The sequence below is a fragment of the Chinchilla lanigera genome, unplaced genomic scaffold (genome assembly GCF_000276665.1).
Source record: "Chinchilla lanigera isolate Chin_1 unplaced genomic scaffold, ChiLan1.0 scaffold00029, whole genome shotgun sequence".
NCBI classification, from domain to species: domain Eukaryota; kingdom Metazoa; phylum Chordata; class Mammalia; order Rodentia; family Chinchillidae; genus Chinchilla; species Chinchilla lanigera.
This window is the reverse complement of record NW_004955430.1, coordinates 11,973,097-11,991,547: the sequence shown is the minus strand read 5'-3', so window position 1 is coordinate 11,991,547 and position 18,451 is coordinate 11,973,097. Positions and strand designations below refer to the sequence as shown.

Genomic DNA, 18,451 nt, shown 5'->3' with positions numbered 1-18,451 from the left:
AGTAGTAACTTCCCAAAAACGATTCTCACCGCGGTAAACCCGGGTCTGGCACAGGGTCTGGCAGCCCGAAGTCGTAATTCATGGTTGTGGAAGTAGTCAACGAGGCGTGCCTATTTTACAGGTATGGAATTTGAGACAGATGAGATTGAGTAGCTTGTTCAAGAGCATGCCTATTTGGTGATGAAGCTGGATTTTTTTTTTTTTCCTTTGAGACAGGATCTCGCTATGTAGGTCAGGCTGGCCTTGAACTCAAGGTGTAGCCCAGGCTAGTCTCAAACTCACTGTGATCCTGCCTCTGCCTTCCGAGTGCTGGGATTACCACGCCGGGCAACGAAGCGAGCTCTAATCTGCAGGCTGGCTCCAGACGTGCGTTCTTAGGGTTGTCCTGAAATATAACCCAAGATGTCCATTAACCTCCACAGCAAAGCTACTGATTTTAAAAAAAATTGTTTTGGGAAGGTTAATTTCCACACTATCCACAGTTTCTGACAAGATGTCCAAAACCAAGCCAAAAATTTTATAATTTAAATATTAATGTAATAATAATTGTATAATTGTTATTTAATTATTATATTTAAATTATTATGTAAAATAGTGAAAATTGATTTCCCCTTAGAATGAGGAGTACTTTTTGGTTTGTAGTTTATAATTTGTATCCCTGTTGTGAGGTAATAAATATTATCTTTGAAATAAAAAAGAAAAAGAAATATACTTAGGCTAAGGCTTAAAAAAAGAAATATACTTGGGCTAAGGCATCGTGTGGGTGCACACTGCAAATTGTGCAATGAAGATGATTTGAACTCTTGAAGAGTCAGTCTGAGATCAACTCCCCAATTACCAGAGCAGAATGTGTCATAGGTACATGGTATCTGTGACACTTTAGCCCCAAGGAGGTGTTTGAATATGATATGCTAGTCATAGTATTAACTTGTGAATAATCCTAAGAAGAATTAGGAAATAGGATCTGTCACAACCATTTCGTCAGGTCAACAGCATGTCCCAAGTTAAATCTACTCCCTGTTTCTCCTTCGTGCCGGACGTTAACAGCTTCCTAGTCACTCAGACTCGGGACTGCAGCATCGTTTTCGAGCCTTCCTGCTTTCGTAAAGGTTTCATCGTCCATTTGTCATCAAAAAGTTTCAAACTTGCAAATCTGAGGTCTAATCCCATCATGTGAGCAATGGCAGTGTTTATGTGAAGGGGCATAAATACATATTCCTGTCTCCACACTTTAGCCAATCACTCTCTTCAAAATTCTTTAATGGTAACCAGGAGTGGTGGCACATGCCTGTAATCCCAACACTGGGAGGCTTGGGCAGGAGGATCCCAAGTTGGAGCCCAGCCTTAGCAATTTAGCAAGTTAGAGAGACCCTGTCTCAAAAAATGGCTGAGGATATAGTTCATATGAAAGACCTAGCTTCAATCCCAGTACTAGAGAAAAAAATAAAAGTTTAATAGTATCTCATTATTTGCTAACTAGAATCTAAAGTTCTTCAACCATAGTTCCAACTCATGTTTCTTTCATTCTGTGTAGATAGCCTCCCTCACCTCCCTGTTGCTTTGTCTTTTGACCACATGTGTCTACCCTCTTCCCTGAATATTGCCGGGGTGATCTCATCCTGGTATTTCTGATCACTTTGTTCTGTCTTTCACACCACTAACCCCCATCATTGCTGGTCTTACTTCATCCAGGGTGCCAGTTCCTCTAGAAAGCATCTGAGGATACTTCTACTGGGTTCCATTTTTCTGCAGTTTCACACCACAGAAAAGAGATTTCTCCTTTTTTTTTTTTTTTTTTTGGTACCGGAAATTGAACTCAGGACCTTGCACTTGCCAGGCAGGCGCTTATGCCACTGAGCTATATCCCTGGCAGTATTTCTTCTTATAATGATTCTAAAATCTGCCTTATTTTACAGTTCTCCTTCTTAGCCTTCTGTTCCCTTAGGATTATAAAGTTTTTAAGGACTGGGATCATGAGTTACTCTTCATTATGATTCCTCACAGGAGAACCTTTGTTGATATAAATCATAAAATATTGGTGAATGTAATTACATTTAGATTTCAAATGGTGAACATTTGACCTAAGAACTCACAACAAAATGGGAAGCTGAAATTTATGAATGGCTAGAAACTCCCTGTCCCATCATTCTAGAATATTGTTTCCTCATTCACTTCGGTCTACTGATTTGGTCTTAATTCACCTCCCTCATCAAGACATCCCAGGTTATTTGACAGTTTAGTCATTATGTTTAGCTAGGAGGGTACTGACCCAATGGCCAGCTTTTCTAAAGATCCATTGACAGCGTCTGTCTCTCTGTCTGTCTGCCTATTTGTCTGTCTGTCTCTCTAGCTAACTAGCTAGCTATTCTAGGCACTGAGTTCAGGGCCTTGCATGTGCTTATCATGTGCTCTAATGGTAATTTTATTTTATTTTATTTTATTTTCTGGTACCGGGAATCGAACTCATGACCTCGCACTTGCCAGGCAGGTGCTGTTTCGCTGAGCTAAATCCCCAGCCCCTTCTAATGGTAATTTGAGAGAAATTAGAATGCCGCAGTAAGGTTTTGTTGCTGTATTGTCACTCACAATATGCTTGTGTTTTCTTTTTCCTAAACCCAGACAACTGAGGAGGCCTGATAATTATATATATTTTAGTGTTAAATTTGGGATCCTAGTAATTGATAGGATTTTTTTAAACAAGATATGAAATGGATAGCCCTAAATTATATCAAAGACATAAACACTGCTCTTAGTGCTTATATTGCTCTCAAGTCTCCAAATACCGCATCATAAATTCCTAGTGCCTGGCTTTTCTGAATGATTCATGTACCCCATATCCTCCACATTCTCCTTTAGAAAGTTTTCTTCTGTTATGTAGTTGAATACTTCTTTAAATAGTTGGTAATGAATGGTTACGTTTACTTTTAACCATCTGAGACTAAGACAATTTAAATTTTGTTCTGGACACAATTTAAATTTTGGAGATAGCTCAGTGGCACAGGGCCTGCCTGGCAAGTGCAAGGTCCTGGTACCAAAAAAAAAAAAAAGTGGTAACTAACATACGGCATGGTGTCAAAGCAGTGAGAAAAAAGTTTTGGAACTTAAGCCAGACATGTTTGGCATGAATGTGTGGGATTTGGGGTGTGAGTCAGTGGTAGGGTGTGTTTTTCAATCCCATTTGAAGCTCCTTGCCAACAGGAGTCAAGCAAAAGGTCCTGGGTTCAATTCCCACCATCAAACACATATTAAAAAAAAAATCTTGTGCTTTTGGAGGGCATAATTAAGGTCTCAGTTCAAATGTCACTCACTGAAGAGACTTTTTTTTTGTCTCTTTGAGACAGGATCTCACTACGCAGTTCAGGCTGGTCTTGAACTCACAACGTGCCTTCTATGAGTTCAGGCTTTGGGATTACAGGCGTGTACCACCACGCCCCTGCTGAGACTTTTTTGAGACAGAGTCTCACTATGTAGTCCAGGATGGCCTTGAACTCATGGTGATCCTTCTGCTCAGCATTCTACGTGCTGGCATTACAGGCGTGCACCACCACACCTGGCCTGAAGAGACTTCTAATTCTAAGCCCGTGGATTCTAAAGTCTGTTCCTTCGTGGCGTCCTGTTTTCTTCATAACATATAGCACTATCCTAAATGATTTTATTTATTCACGTGATGGTTATCTATTCCCTCTGAAACATAAATTCGCTGAAATGGGAACTTGTTAATATTCCATTGTACCCTGAGCACTGACACAGAATTGTGACTGAATACATACTTGTAGAATGAGTGAACTAACTGAGCCCTTGTATAAACGTAGCGTGATCACACTCTGTCAAGTTATTAAGAAGCTTAGGGGAACAAGAACATCTGTATTAACAATCTAGAAAGTTACACCATATGGAGCCCGTACTGGTAGCACACGCGGGTACCCAGCACTCAGAGGCCGAGGCAGGAGGATCAATGTGTGTTTGCCGCCGGCCTGGGCTACAAAGCGAGTTCAAGGACAGCCTGAACTGCATTGAGACCCTCAAAACAAAACAAGACAAACCCAGAGACTACACTGAGCTATGCCTCTAATCCCATATCTCAAACTTAAAATATCCACTTTAAATAGGATTCAAAGCCTAGTTATTAAAGTTTAAGTGTACTTAAAAACTTTAAGATGTTTCTGTATCACAGCTGTCAAATACAGCTTAGTGGAATTTAAAGAAGTTAGGACCTCAAAGAAGCAAGGGCAGCCGGATGATCAGGAAGATGAAGAGGCCAATAGCAGGGAAGAAAGCCATGGATGAAACCATCCTCCTAGGACTGCACTGCCTGGGAAGCTAAAGGGAAGTCAGTGGACATTTGCTCTAGTGCCCGATTCCACACCGCTCACTCTTGCCTTCCCAATCTAGTGAAGAAACAGGGAAGAGGAGAAAGAAGGAAAGGGAGGAGCCGGCCACGCACAGGGAGAGAGGGACCGAGTGGCGGTGGTGGGGGATGGGAGGTGGGCGGGGCCCCTATCTGAGGAGGAATTGTGCGCCAGCCCGCCCCGCGCAGTCTGTTTCCCAGGTAACCGGGTAAACACTAGGCGTCCACTCCTCCGGTGCATCCCCTAGGCGTCAGAGGCAGGCAGGGAGCGGTGGGCAGGTGGTCTGAGTGACGATGTGTTCTTTCGTGAGAGTACACTCTCCCAAGGGGTTGAAAACTTCCCTGGAGCCAAGTACAGCTCTCCCGTTAGAGCTGAACGCCCTTGGAAGAACGCAGGTATCTGAGGGGAAACTTCCCCTGAGCATGGAATTCGCAAAGGATGATTCAGGAGACCAAAGGGTCTTTACGGGAACAACATCTCCCGCGCAGTTAGGGCTTAACATGGGATTAGCACAAGAAGATTCCCAGTGGAGGGAGAGCCGTGTAGTTAGCAATAAATGTAAGGAAAAGACAGAATTACTAGAAACAAAATCTCCTGTTGGCAAGGAGCTTGAAATGAGATTGAGAAACAGGGCTATTTCTAGGACCCTTGCGGAGAGGGGCAATCTAGGCTTCAACGGGGTCTCCGCTTTCCAGGAAACAAAACCCCTGGGTGTGCTTCCAGGGAGGGGGGCGGGGTCAGAGAATGAGTGTTGTGTGTCGCATGGTCCCTACGGAAGGCTAGCACAGCCTGCCTTGGGCGTGGTGTGTGGAGGTCCACAGGCTACGGGGAACAGAGAAGGTCCTATGGCGAGTGGCCCCGAAGCAATAGAGCCCTCCACGGGAAAGCAGCCTGTTTTAGGCTTAGAAGGGAGACGGGGGCTGGAGAAAGAATCCACCTGCGCTGTGGTGAAACCCAGCACGGAGGTGAACCCCCCAGTGGAGGTGGACATTGGCCTACCCCAAGTTGAGCAGTCAGATGAGGCTAGTATAGAGCCCCAGATGGGCTTGGTGATAGAACCTTCCCAGTGCCAGTTTGCCCAACACCCCAAAGAGGCCGGAGCTCTCGTACCAGGAGTGGAATCGCCAGACTGCATCAGACCCATATACGCTGGGAAATTTTTTGATCGGATGCCCTGCTGGCCAACTGTAAGTTGTTCCCCCTGTACTTTTTCTCCGAACTATACATAGCCATGTCTTAACTGAAATGATAAAGTGTCAAGACGTGCTTGGCTTTGGGAGACCAATGACAGATTCCACTGAATTCCCTTTTTTTTTTTTTTCCTGTCTTTTTGAGACAGGGTCTCGCTCTGCAGTTCAGACTGGCCTTGAGCTCACTTTGTAGCCCAGGCTGGTCTGGAACTCACAACGATCCTCCTGCCTCAGCCTCCTGAGTGCTGGGATTACAGGCGTGCACCACCACACCCTGCCGATTCCACTGGATTCTAATATTCTTGCCCCGCCCCGCTGAGCCCCCGCAGGTGTTATCTGATAGCCTTTTCTTCTCTGCCTTCTTTCCTAGATGTCACCCTTTGTTTTCTGTGCCCAGCAGGGTCCTTCCTGATATCTTCCTTTTTCTTCTTGGACCTTTGTTTCATTTCTCAGTCTTCATTCCCTCACCCTCTCACACACTCAGGCTCATGTTGTACCCTAGTGTTCATATTATAAGTGGAAAAACGCTTTTCTTTTCCCACCTGTTGTTTACTGTGTTATTTGTTACTTTCAGCCAAGACTTGTAGTGGTCATCGTGCTGGGAACAGGGTCATACAAAATGAAAAGTATGTGGTCTCTGCCTTTTTGGGTTAGGCTCTGTCCAATGCTGCAGACAGGTAGTTAAATGAATCTTAGGTGTCTAAATGACTACGCATATGATTCTTCCTGGAAATGCATATTTGCCAGGTGTGGAGATTATATCTGCTAATGAAAGACTGAGTTGGGAGGCTCTCAAGTTCAAGCCCAGCCTGGGTAACTCTGGGAGACCTTGTCTCAAAAAAAAAAAAAAAAAAGTGTGGCAGGAGCTCGGTGGTAGCGCACCCCATTTCAATCCCCAGGACTAGGGGAAAACACTCTTAGGCACGAAGCTCAGTGGAAATATTTTTACAATTCTGTTTAGAGGAGTCTGGAAAAGCTTAAATAAGGAAATAATGTTTGAACGAACACTGGACAATGACATCGGCTGGAGATGTAGCTCAGTAGTATATCACCTACTTAGCATGGGAAACTCTCTGGGTACCATCCCCAATAACCACAAAAAGAAAATAAAAGACATCTGAGGCAAAGAAAGACACTGAGGATGACCAAAGGCACTTGAGTTTGGGAGCTATAAGTAATTCTATTTAGGCAACATGCTTGAGAGATAAAGAAGATATCTAAAAGTTTAGGATGCCAGAGTAAAGTGTGTGGGTTCAAGATCAAAAGTGGGCTAGGTGTGGTGGCACACACCTGTAATCCCAGCACTTGGGAGGCTGAGACAGGAGGATCCTCTCCAGTTTGAGACCAGCCTGAGCTACAAGGTAAGCTCAAGGCCAGCCTGAACTGCATAGCGAGATCCTGCCTCAAAAAGACAAAGAAAGAGCCGGGCGTGGTGGCTCACGCCTGTAATCCCAGTACTCGGGAGACTGAGGCAGGAGGATCCTCTGGAGTTTGAGGCCAGCCTAAGCTACAAAGTGAGTTCAAGGCCAGCCTGAACTGCATAGTAAGACCCTGTCTCAACAACAAAAAAAAAAACAAAACAAAAAAGATCCGAAGTGGATTTTTTTTTTTCTTGAGGCAGGGTCTCACTGTGTGGTGCAGGCTGGCCTTGAACTCACTATATAGCCTGGGCTGGCCTCAAGCTCGTGATGATCCTCCTGCATGTGAGATGAACTTTTAAGGGCAAAACTGTATATTTATTGCTCACCTTCACGGTTTGTCACAATACTTCCCATACGACAGTCATTTAGTGAATATATTTTTCATAGTTTAAGTCAGGGTGATTAAATGGGAAGAAGAATGCAGAAGAGGCAGATCTGAGAGTATGGTATTGAGGAAACCTAAAGAAGGCATATTTAAGGCTTCTGGAAATAAAGATTCCACAGTCTGAAATTTGAGACTAAAAGTGTTAATGAGGTCACAGGGCTTCTGCAGAATTTTGTCGGTCCACAGGCTTTTGTTCCCCTTGGGAGTCAGGGTGCTTTGTGTTTGACCCACTTTGGTTTCTGGATCCATCACTGAATTTCCCCGGCCACTGCCTTCTTACTTGGCGCTTTCTGTTTCTGAATTGGCTCTGCAGTTTACCCCTGTTCATCTGATCTCTCTCACACACAGACTCAGCTTCTGGTTTCCAGAGCAGGTATCTAGTTCCCGAACTTCTGCTTCCTCCCCCTTCACACACCTTTCTTATAAGAAGTCAGGATGGAGAAGAGAGTGCCTGAGACTTCTTCGATAGGGCGAATAGGACGACAATGAACTTTGAATGTTAAGGAAACTAGCATTGTTAGAATGAGAATAGGCTGCCATGGCTTTCCTCGTGACACCCTGCCCTGCGTGGTGTCAGAATACCCTCCAGCGTATTCTGTTATCTTGCCCTTTCCTCTTTCCTAGGCCTAAGCTTGTTCTGCAGAGCCAATTTCTCCTCACTCTTCACTTTTACTTTTGAAATAACTTTGCACTGCTTTTTGCTTAAAAAAAAAAAAAAAAAAAAAAGCCAGAATAGAGGGGAAGCTCAGATTACAGTATGCTAAGGAGTGAATCAGATCTTAGAATTGGAGAAAGCTTTAAGATGTGTTATGCAAATACCAGTGTCACAGGATGAATCATTTTCTGTAGCAAACATGTACAAATAAAAACCAAAATCTTTAAAAAAGAAAGAATTAGAAGACAGTCCAGTGTGGTGGTACATGCCTGTAATCCCAGCACTCAGGATAATGTTGCCTCAAGTTTCAAGGCCAGCCTGGACTACACAGTGAGACTCTGTCTCAAAAAACAAACAAATACCCAGGAAGATCTTACTAAGTTATTACATTTCCCAGGCCGGGCAAGGATGGCGAGGATTTCCCAGGATGGCAAACTTGCCATCTTGCCTCAGCTTCCCAGAGTGCCGGAATTATAGGTATGTGCCACCATGCAGCTTATGTTTTATTTTGAGACAGCTGTCACAGCCAGCTGGTCTAGCTCTTTTTCTAGCTCTTGTCACCAAATTTCCTAAAAGTTTTTCTAGTAAGTTTTAAAAATTGACAATTATTTGTTAGGAATTGTCGGAATTCACATTTAATTGACTTATAATTAGATTGCTCCGTATATTTTTTTTCATTGTATTTGTTGTCCCTGTACCTGGTCACCTTGCTGAACTCTGATTAGTCATAATTGTTTATCATTATTTCTGTTGAATTTTTCTAGGAAGACATCAGATTGATATTTTTGTGCAGATGGGATAAAAAATGGTGAATATTACACCATTTTTAAAACTTACTACAGTAAGATACATTGCCGTTAATCCCCCACAACCCCCCACAATTTGAACATACTTAGCCCATTATTCTTGCCACTTTTTTTTTGTGGGGGGGTCTTTCTGACACAGGGTCTCGCGGTGCAGTTCAGGCTGGCTTTGAGTTCACTTTGTAGCCCAGGCTGACCTTGAACCTGCAATGATCCTCCTGCCTCAGCCTCCCGAGTGCTGGGATTACAGACATGCGCCACCATACCTGGCTTTCTTGCCATTTTCTTTTTTTTTTTTTTTTTTTTTCTCCGGTACCAGGAACCGAACTCACGACCTTGCACTTGCCAGGCAAGCGCTTTTGCCGCTGAGCTAAATCCCCAGCCCCTTTCTTGCCATTTTCTAAACCAGTTCCGAAAGTCCTCTTTCCTCAGTGTCTAGTGGCAAGTGCTGTCACAGCTGCCTTCATGCGCTAAATAGAATCAAAATATTTACCTTCCATGGTCATTTTAATTTTGGGGAAAAGCCACAAGGTATATGGTGACAGATCTGGTGAGTAAGGTGGATGAGGACACACTGTAGTGTTTTTACAGGCCTTGCCTTTAGGTTGAATGGCACTTCGCAGTGGCATTCACTGTATTTGTGACCACACCTTGTAAAAATATTCACTAAAGAGAACCCCCAGAACTTCTCCAAAAAGTGGTAAAAAATGGTGAGGTAAGTATGTTGGAAGTGAGGGGGATTAATGACAGTGTGTCTTACTGTAATAATTTTTCATCGTATGTATTTGTTTGTTGAAGACAAGATCGGGCTGTGTAGTTCAGGCTGGCCTTGAACTCACAGCATGAGTCCTTCCTCAGCCTCCTGAGTGCTGGGATTACAGGCATGCACCGCCACACTGGCCTCCACTGACCCCCTTTTTGGCCAACATCATACCCATTTATTTATATGTCCTTGTAAAGTTAGTTATTCATACAGAATAGCAGCCAGACTAGCAAGCCAAAACACAAATGGAACAAATAAGACAATTATACGAATTCAAAATATACCTTTTTTTGTACCAGGAATCAAACTCAAGACCTCGCACTTGCCAGGCAAGGACTGTGCTGCTGAGCTAAATCCCCAGCCAAGATACACTTTTAGATACACTCTTTGTGCTGGATTACAGTAATTTTTTTCATCTGTCTTTTTTCTGTTGTCTGCCTTTTACTTTGCATGTTACTTGTATACTGAGTTTCTCATATAAGAAACCATGTGATAGTTAAACTGTCTGATTTACTTCACTTAGCATTATGGTCTCAAAGTATACCCATTTTTCTACAAATGACTCAAACTTATCCTTCTTTGTGGCAGAGCTTTTCAGAGGTAGCTGAATCTATTTTGTGATTGGCTTATGGCCCAATGCTGGGATTAAGGGTATGAATGCTACTCCGACCCTAAGGTAGGTAGCCTGCATACAGTATGAGGGACAGAAAGAGGCTTCTCCTCACTCTCTCTCTGTTGTTGTTTTTGCTGTCTTCTGCCCCCATGAACTGTATCCCCCTGCCATGCCACTGTGCCTTGGAGCCAGCCGACTATGGACTGAAACCTCCACATACTAAGCTAAATAAACCTTTCCTCCTTTGACTTCAGGTGTCAGATATTTTGTCTCAGCAATGAGAGAAAGGTAACCAAGACACCAAGATTTAGTTATTATGAATTGTATTGCTATAAACATTGATACACATATGTCACTGTGGTATGATCTCTTTAACTCTTTCAGGAAGATATCTAGAAGAGGAATAGCTAGGTCAGATGGAATTTGTTTTTAGTTTTTTGAGGGCTCGCCATACTGATTTCCATAGTACCAGTTTACACTTCTACTGACATTTCCTTTTTCTCTGCAGCCTCTCCAGCATTTGTTATTGGTTGATTTCTTGATGATAGCCATGGTTTTTTGGAATGACAGGGAATTTCAGTGTCCTTTAATTTGCATTTTTCAAAGGGCCAGTCATGTTGAACTTTTTTTCATGTACACATTGTATCTTTTTTATCTGAGAAGTGCCTGTTCATTTCAGATGCTCATTTTTTGATTGGGCCTTTAAATTTGAGAGATCTAACTTTTTGAATTCTTTGTACTAGATACTGATCCTTTTGCTGAGGAATAACTGGCAATTTTTTTTTTTTTCCATTATGTAGGTTGTCTCTTCACTTTTGGTGGTTTCTTTTGCTGTCCAGAAGAAGCTTTTTGATTTGATGTGATCCCATTTGTTGATTCTTGGTATTATTTTTTGTGCAATGGGGATTCTGTTCAGAAAATCTTGGCCTACACCTATGTCCTCAAGAGTTTTATCTCTTTTGTCTTCCAGCAGATTGTTTCTGTTTTAATTTTTTTTTTTTTTTTTGGAGACAGGGTCTTGCTGCATAGTTCAGGCTGGCTTGAGTTCACTATGTAGCCCAGACTGGCCTGGAACTTACAGTGATCCTCCTGCCTCAGCCTCTCGAATGCTGGGATAACAGGTATGCACCAACCATGCCCAGCAATATGTAGATCTTTGATCCATTTTGATTTTAGTTTTGTTCATGATGAGAGAAATGAGTCTAGATTCGATCTTTAGCATGTGGGTAGCTAGTTTTCTCAGCAATGTGTGCTGAAGAGTCTGTCTTTCCTCCAGCAAAAGTGGCCCCTTTGTCAAAGATGAGGTAGCTGAGTGTGCCTGGAATAACTTCTCCATACTCATTCTGTTTCACTGATCTACAAGTCTATTTTTTATTTATTTATTTATTTTTCCAATACCATGCTGTTTTTAATCACTGTAGCTATGTAGTATAACTTGAAGTTCAAGGTTGTGATGCCCTCTGCCTTGCCCTTGTTGCCCACAACTGATTTTGCTATTCTAGGCCTTTTCCGGTTCCATATGAATTTTAGGATTGTTTTCTGTAGTCAGTGAGGCATTCCATTGATATTTCGATTGGGACTGTGTTAAATACATATAATAGTTTTGGAAGTGTGGCCATTTTGGATTATACTGGTATCTTTCCATTTTCTGATATCCTCTTTGATCTCCTTTTTCAGAGTATTATAGTTTTCATGGTAGCAGTTTTTGCTTTCTTGGTTAGGTTAATGCCTAAGTATTTTCTTTTTCTTTTTTTTTTTTTAAATTTTTCTTTTTCTTTCTGATCTGATTTCTTCTACAGCCTGATGGAGTTGTTTCTTTACTTCAGTTGCTATCATTTCACAAATTTCAGGTGTGTGATTTCCAAGCTCTTCTATGTCCGTGTCTCCCAGACTTGTTCAGGGTGGGGTGGAGGTCTGAGATTGCATTTTGCTCCTTTGTCTGTCATTTTTGAAGATCCCCAGGATCGCTCAGCGCGGCTCCTGTGATGGTGTCGGGAGGTGGAGCATGGTCACCAGGGCTTCTGAAGCTGACCGGGGCTCAGCGTGGCTCCTGTCATGGTATGGAGGGGTGGGGCATGGTCACTGAGGCTCCCGAAGTTGTCTGTGGCGCAGCGTGGCTCCCACACTGGTGGTAGTGGTGATGTGACACAGTGACTGAGGCTCCCAAAGCTGTCCCTTTTTTGTCTTTTTGAAACAGGCTTTTGCTGTGTAATTCAGTGAATTCTTAAATTCACTGTGTAGCCTAGGCTGGCCTCAAAGTCACAGTGACCCTCCTGCCTCAGCCTCCAGAGTGCACTCCCATGCCTCGCCATTATTAATCTTCTGCATGTCAAATCATATCATGGTGTCTGGTTCGTGGAGGACCCAAACTCACAGTGTGATGTTGGATTTACTGTTTTTGCTGTTAAGGACATTATCTGGACAACTGGTGAAATATTGCCCAGGGTGGCTTTGAATTCTGAGTTTAAACTGTCCTCTTGTCTAAACTCCACTGAGTAGCTGGGATTGCAGGTGTGTACCACAGTTCCCGGAAAAATTGGACCATCTGCCTTATCATTCTGTCTGTCTATCTATCTGTCAGCAGGGTCTCACTATGCCGTTCAGGCTGGTCTTTTTTTTTTTTTTAAATTTTTTTTTTTTTGGTTTTTCTCCGGTACCGGGAACTGAACTCACGACCTTGCTCAGGCTGGTCTTGAACTCACTATTTTTTTTGTTTTAATCTCTTTGAGATAGGGTTTCAATATGCAGTTCAGGCTGGCACAGGCTCACCTTCAACTGGCACAAGCCTCCTGCCTCAGCCTCTCGGAGTGCTGGGATTACAGGCATGTGCCACCACACCCATCTGGAGCTTTTAAAAGAAGAAACAGAAGAAAGAACTTGTTTAGAGCTTATATATGATCATTTAAATATTCAGCAGAAGGCTGGAATATCCAACTGAAGAAAGACCTAATGTGGGTAAGGGTGGTAGGCAACTTGTCATATTCAGATACTGCAGACAGAAAACAGACACGGATGAGTTCTGGTTTTGGGTCCCTGGTCTGTGCAGGAGAGCACGGAAGCCTAATCACAGTTACTGATTTGCAGCCCCCTGCTTCTCCTGTGCGTGACTCTAGCGTGAACACTGAGGGCATTGCTGTTTAGTAGGATGTTTGCAATGACAGAAATGGAGAATACCCTTTGTCAAATACTTGGAACGGAAGCAGACCAGGGGTAAGTAAAATTTCCTTCAGGCCATGGATGCTGTCAGACCATCAATCCATCCATCTTTTCTTCTTTCTCACTCAGTTAGCAGCTGCCTGGCTACTCCATTTTTTTCAGCCTTATGAGATTGTTTCCATTGAGTTACTAGAGAGAAAAAATTTTTGCTCTATCCATCTGGTTTTAACTGGGATCATGTGAATTAAACTAACAAGAGCTATTAACAGGAACATAGACTTTTTATAAATATTTACATGAACAAGGGTTGACAGGAAGTAAGTGAAACTCAAAGAAGTGGTTAAATTCAGGGACTCACATACTCTTTTAGTGAAAGAAAGAGGGTTTGGGTTTCTGGGGAAAATAAATTATGGAGTGAGTAGAAAATACATAGAAGAACTAGTGGACAATAAGAGCTATTTTAGTGGCGTCACTTAATAGTGCAGAATCATCTTGGGTGACCATCTTCGGGTGAGTGACGAGTTTCTCTTCTTTTTTCTCTCTCTCTACTTCTCCCTTCCTCTCTCCTTCCCTCACTCCCTTCCTTCCTTCCTTCCTTCCTTCCTTCCTTCCTTCCTTCCTTCCTTCCTTCCTTCCTTTTGTTCTTTCTTTCTTTACTCTGGGGTAGGGTGTTGTTAAGTTGCTAAGGTGCCCAGGTGGGGCTTGAATTTGGAATCCTCTAGCTTCAGCCTTCCATGGTGTGAGTGTACAGGTGCATGCCGCAGTGCTTGGCCTCCTCCTGGCTTTTAAGGCCTGAGAAGGGGATGCTTTGTAGAAATAATTCTGATTAAGCAGAATAAGCGTGGAGAAGAGAACGCTATGTGATTCTCACTTGCCTTCAGCTCAAAAGAATCTCTACGCCAAAGTGGCATATTTTGGGATAATCTATTCTGATCCTCCTCAAAATATTTAAAAGAATGACTAGACTTCTTATCCAAAGTATAGTGAGAAAGACTGAATGTTCTCTAGTATCACTGTCATTTCTTCTAATTTCCAGCTGAATTAAAGCAAAAACAACTCACTCTATCTCTCCTCTCTTTTCTTTGCCCTACTTTAGCGCAAATTGGAATGTAGCCTTTTCTTTTTTTTCACACAAAGTTCTTTAATTTTTTTTTTAATGTTTTTTGAGACAGTATCTCACTATATAGCTTAAACTGGCCTCAAACTCATGGTGATCCTCCTACCTCAGCCTCCCAGGTGCTGGGATTACAGACAAAATTCTTTCAGAATAATATAATTATGTGACTAGAATTTCCCCAGAATTTGTCATTAAAGGCTAAGCTGCTTATTACTGGCTAATTTTCCCACCTTGGGCCCCTGGCTTCTCACTATGTTGCTAGATCTTTCCCTCTACCTGCTTTCTTTTCCATTTACCTGTCATCTCCTTGAATTTTTCCGTTTTGGCCTAAACATCAGAAGTTGATATCTTCTTCCCGTTTTTAGCAAAACAGTTCAGTTTTCTGCCTGTTTGTGAGCTTCTTCTCATAGGCCTAGAGTTGTAATGAAGCTATTCTCTTAAATGCTGATACCCTCCTCACTGGAATTTCTGTACCCAGAACAAAATGATAACAATACTGTCCACCTACTCACACCCACCCATCCATCTATATGTTCATCCAGGCATTCTCCTATTAATTTAACTCTCCATCCCCTGCCGACCACGTCTGCACATGCACTCACTCAGCTCTCCTCATTTCTGCTCTTCTCTGTCCTAACTCTCCCTACTTCCCCTTTCCCTCCTCACCCCACCCTCTCTGGGTGCACCCCACCCTCTCTAGAACACTCAGAGAAGTTTCTCTCCCTTTGTAAAAAAGAAACTTACACTTTACAAACATGTTAGTTGCCTTAAAATGGATAAAGAGGAAATAGACAAGAGTTGCATTTCTGGGAATGAATGACTATAATCTTTATCATGGGAAAAGGAAGGACAAAAAAGATCTAAGTTACAATTAAGTAGATAAAGCCAAGCGGGATTTGGGTCATTCATTGATAGGGATGGGCTAGAAATCAGATGCTTACAAGCATCAACAGAGAGTGTGTTGTTGGAAATCAGCATAAAAACACACCCACGTGTCTTCAGACATACTACACATTATCTCTTTTGATCTTAACTGCATGCAGCTGTACTTCCATTTTGCTGATGAAACAGGACAATAAAAAATCAACGTGTGAACTATAAGATTGCTTCTTTTTTTTTTTTTTTGAGGTAGGGTCTCACTATGTGGTTGAGGCTGACCTTGAACTTACTATGTAAGTGGTTCAGGCTGGCCTCACAGTGATCCTCCTGCCTCAGCCTCTTGAGTGGTGGGATTACAGGCATGTAGATTGCTTCTGAAGATTGAGTACCTCAGCATGTCCCAGAGGTCTGTCATTGGATGGATCATTGACAATGCTAATGCTATAAGAAAACAATACTTACATTTATATTATATATTTTTAGCTTTTTAAAAACTGCCAGGTATTGAACCCAGTACCCTGTGCATCCTGGACAAATACTACACCACTGACCTATATCCCAGCTGCTGTATTTAGCATTTAATGTTTAGAGATCAGGAATTTCTTAGATTTGCTGTTCTGTTTTTTTTTTTTTTCTTGTTTTTAGTTGAAAGTATCATTGTAGCCTAGGCCAAATTTGAAATAAATTCCATTCTTCAAAATGTTCCTCTTCTGTCTTGACAATGACCAACTTTTGTTTTTTTCCCCTTAGGCAGGGAAAGTTACTCCAATCGGATACAGAGTTGCAACTTGCTTAACTGAGAAACTCCCTAGGGTAAGCATTTTTATTGCCTTTCTTTTGCTCTGTTACTTTCCATAGGATCATTAGGAGATAACTCTCAGTATTCCTTCTTTTTTTTGTTTCCTCTCCTCTTTTTGAGACAGGGTCTTGCTATGCAATTCAGGTTGGCCTTGAACTAACCCCCTTTTGTTTTCTGTCTTTTTGAGACAGGGTCTTACTATGCATTTCTGGCTGGCCTTGAGCTCACTTTCTAGCCCAGGCTGGCCTGAACTCACAGTGATCCTCCTGTCTCAGCCTCCTGAGTGCTGGGATTACAAGTGTGCACCACCACACCCAGCTCAGCATTCCTTCTGAAAGTTGTATAAACTTGATATGGTGAATTTGGACTTTTTACTGTATTTTAAGGCCTTCATTGAGTTTGTTCAAGAAAGTAAAAATTATGTATTTATGTTTTTCAGTTCTATAAAAGCCACAGAGAATTCAAATATTTTGATATTAGCCAGGTGTGGTGGCACATGCCTGTAGTCCCAGCACTTTGGAGGCTGAAGCAGGCTTGCACATGTTTGAAGCCAGGCTGGACTACATAGCGAGACCCAGTCTCAAAAAAAGAAAGAAAGAAAAAGAAAATACAAAAAGGTATAATTTAAAACTGGATATTGCTTAGTTATTTTCAAAATATAATTTTTAAATATAGTTTATTCTCATAAGCAAATAAATTTTAGAGGAAATTTGAAGGTGTAAATTCCCCATGTACTTATGACATTCATGAAATTAAGGGTGTACATTGACTGATGTAGAAAAGTTCAGTTATTATTTAAAAATTATACTTAGTAATTCTGTTTTCTTGTCTTACTCTTTGCAGCTGCTTACTCCACCAGAGGCAAAAAAGTATTTCAACTTCAGGTATCCACCTCCTGGAGCAGAGAGAGTATTTTATGGCAAAGCAAATGATCCCCAAATTGCACCTTCCTTGACACATGGAATAAAATCTAAAATTTCAATACAGGTACCTTCTTTTCTTTTTTTCCTTCAATGTATATAACTAATTTACCAAGATAAAAATGCACAAATGAAGAATCCAATCTCCTTTTCACCATATATATTTTTGTTTGTTTGTTCTTTTTGTTGAGGCAGGGTCTCGCTATATAGTTCTGGCTGGCCTTGAACTTGTGGCGATCCTCCTGCTTAACTCCCCAAGTGCTGGAATTATAGTCTGTGCCACCATGCCTGGCCCCACCGTATTTTTTTTTTTACCAGTCTTTCCTCCATCTGTACTCTTGATTTTTTTTTTTTTTTCCCCAGTACCAGGGATCGAACTCATGATGTTGTGCTTGCCAGGCAGGCGCTGTGCCGCTAAGCTAAATCCCCAGCCCCTTCCATCTGTACTCTTTAAGCATTAATCTTTTTAAAATTTATATTAGTACATGTTTGCAGTACATAATGATTGCATGCGTTATGGGAGAAAGCTTTCGTCTTGATCAATTAAAAAAATCCAAGCAGCACCCAAGACAGTGTGGAGAAATTAATGATTCAAACTACAAACTCTTCTTCCCTCAGATGATGAAAGGGGAGTTGTAATCCATTTTCTCCCAGGAAACAGAAATGCTTGTCATGGGTCGTGTGGTAGTGCATACCTGTAATCCCAGCACTTGGGAGGCTGAGGTAGGAGGACTGTTGTGAGTTTGAGACCAGCCTGGGCTACAAAGTGAGCTCAAGGCCAGGCTGACCTGCATAGTGAGATCTGCATAGTAATGCAGAATGCTTAGATGTCGAGTGGAGGTGTAGTGAGGAAGTTCTTTGCTGTTGATTGAATGGCTAGTCTAGATTCAGAAGGATCTCATCTATACAATTTTCTTTTTTTTTTTAACTTTTTGAGACAGGGTCTTGCTATGCAGTTCAGGCTGGCCTTGAGCTCACTTTGTAGCCCAGGCTGGTCTTGAACTCACAATGATCCTCCTGCCTCAGCCTCCCAAGTGCTGGGATTATAGACATGCACCACCATGCCCAGCTTGAAAATTACATTTTTGGTCCTGTTATTCCTACTTTCTTTTTATTAGTATGTGTCTGTGATATGCAATGGTAGCATTCATATGCAGAGTTCATACATAGGGCGTCTTTCTACTTTTCTTGAGTGTGTGAGTCAATCTGCATGCTCTGTTCAAGCTTTGTAGTCCCACTGTGACCTTAAATTCCTATGAAAGTCCTTGTTTAGGCATGTCTGTACCTCATAGTATCAATTCTGATAGTTCCAACTGAAGATGAGAAAGCCGCAATGACAATGACATATCTTTCCATAATCATACTGTATTTTCTCCCTAGCTTTTTTTTTTTTTTTTTTTT

General features: G+C 42.1%; 1 protein-coding gene across 2 annotated transcripts in view; it reads left to right on the top strand.

Annotated features, from left to right (window-relative positions):
• Window positions 1-4,562: 4,562 nt before the first annotated feature.
• Efhb (EF-hand domain family, member B) overlaps window positions 4,563-18,451 on the top strand; it is a 54,233-nt gene continuing 40,344 nt past the window's right edge. For both annotated transcript variants that reach the window (XM_005387460.2, XM_013515691.1), the window contains exons 1-3: window positions 4,563-5,536; window positions 16,082-16,144; window positions 16,974-17,117. In XM_005387460.2, coding sequence (XP_005387517.1) covers window positions 4,643-5,536; window positions 16,082-16,144; window positions 16,974-17,117 — 1,101 coding nt within the window. In that variant the 5' untranslated portion in view covers window positions 4,563-4,642. The remainder of the gene's footprint in view (window positions 5,537-16,081; window positions 16,145-16,973; window positions 17,118-18,451) is intronic.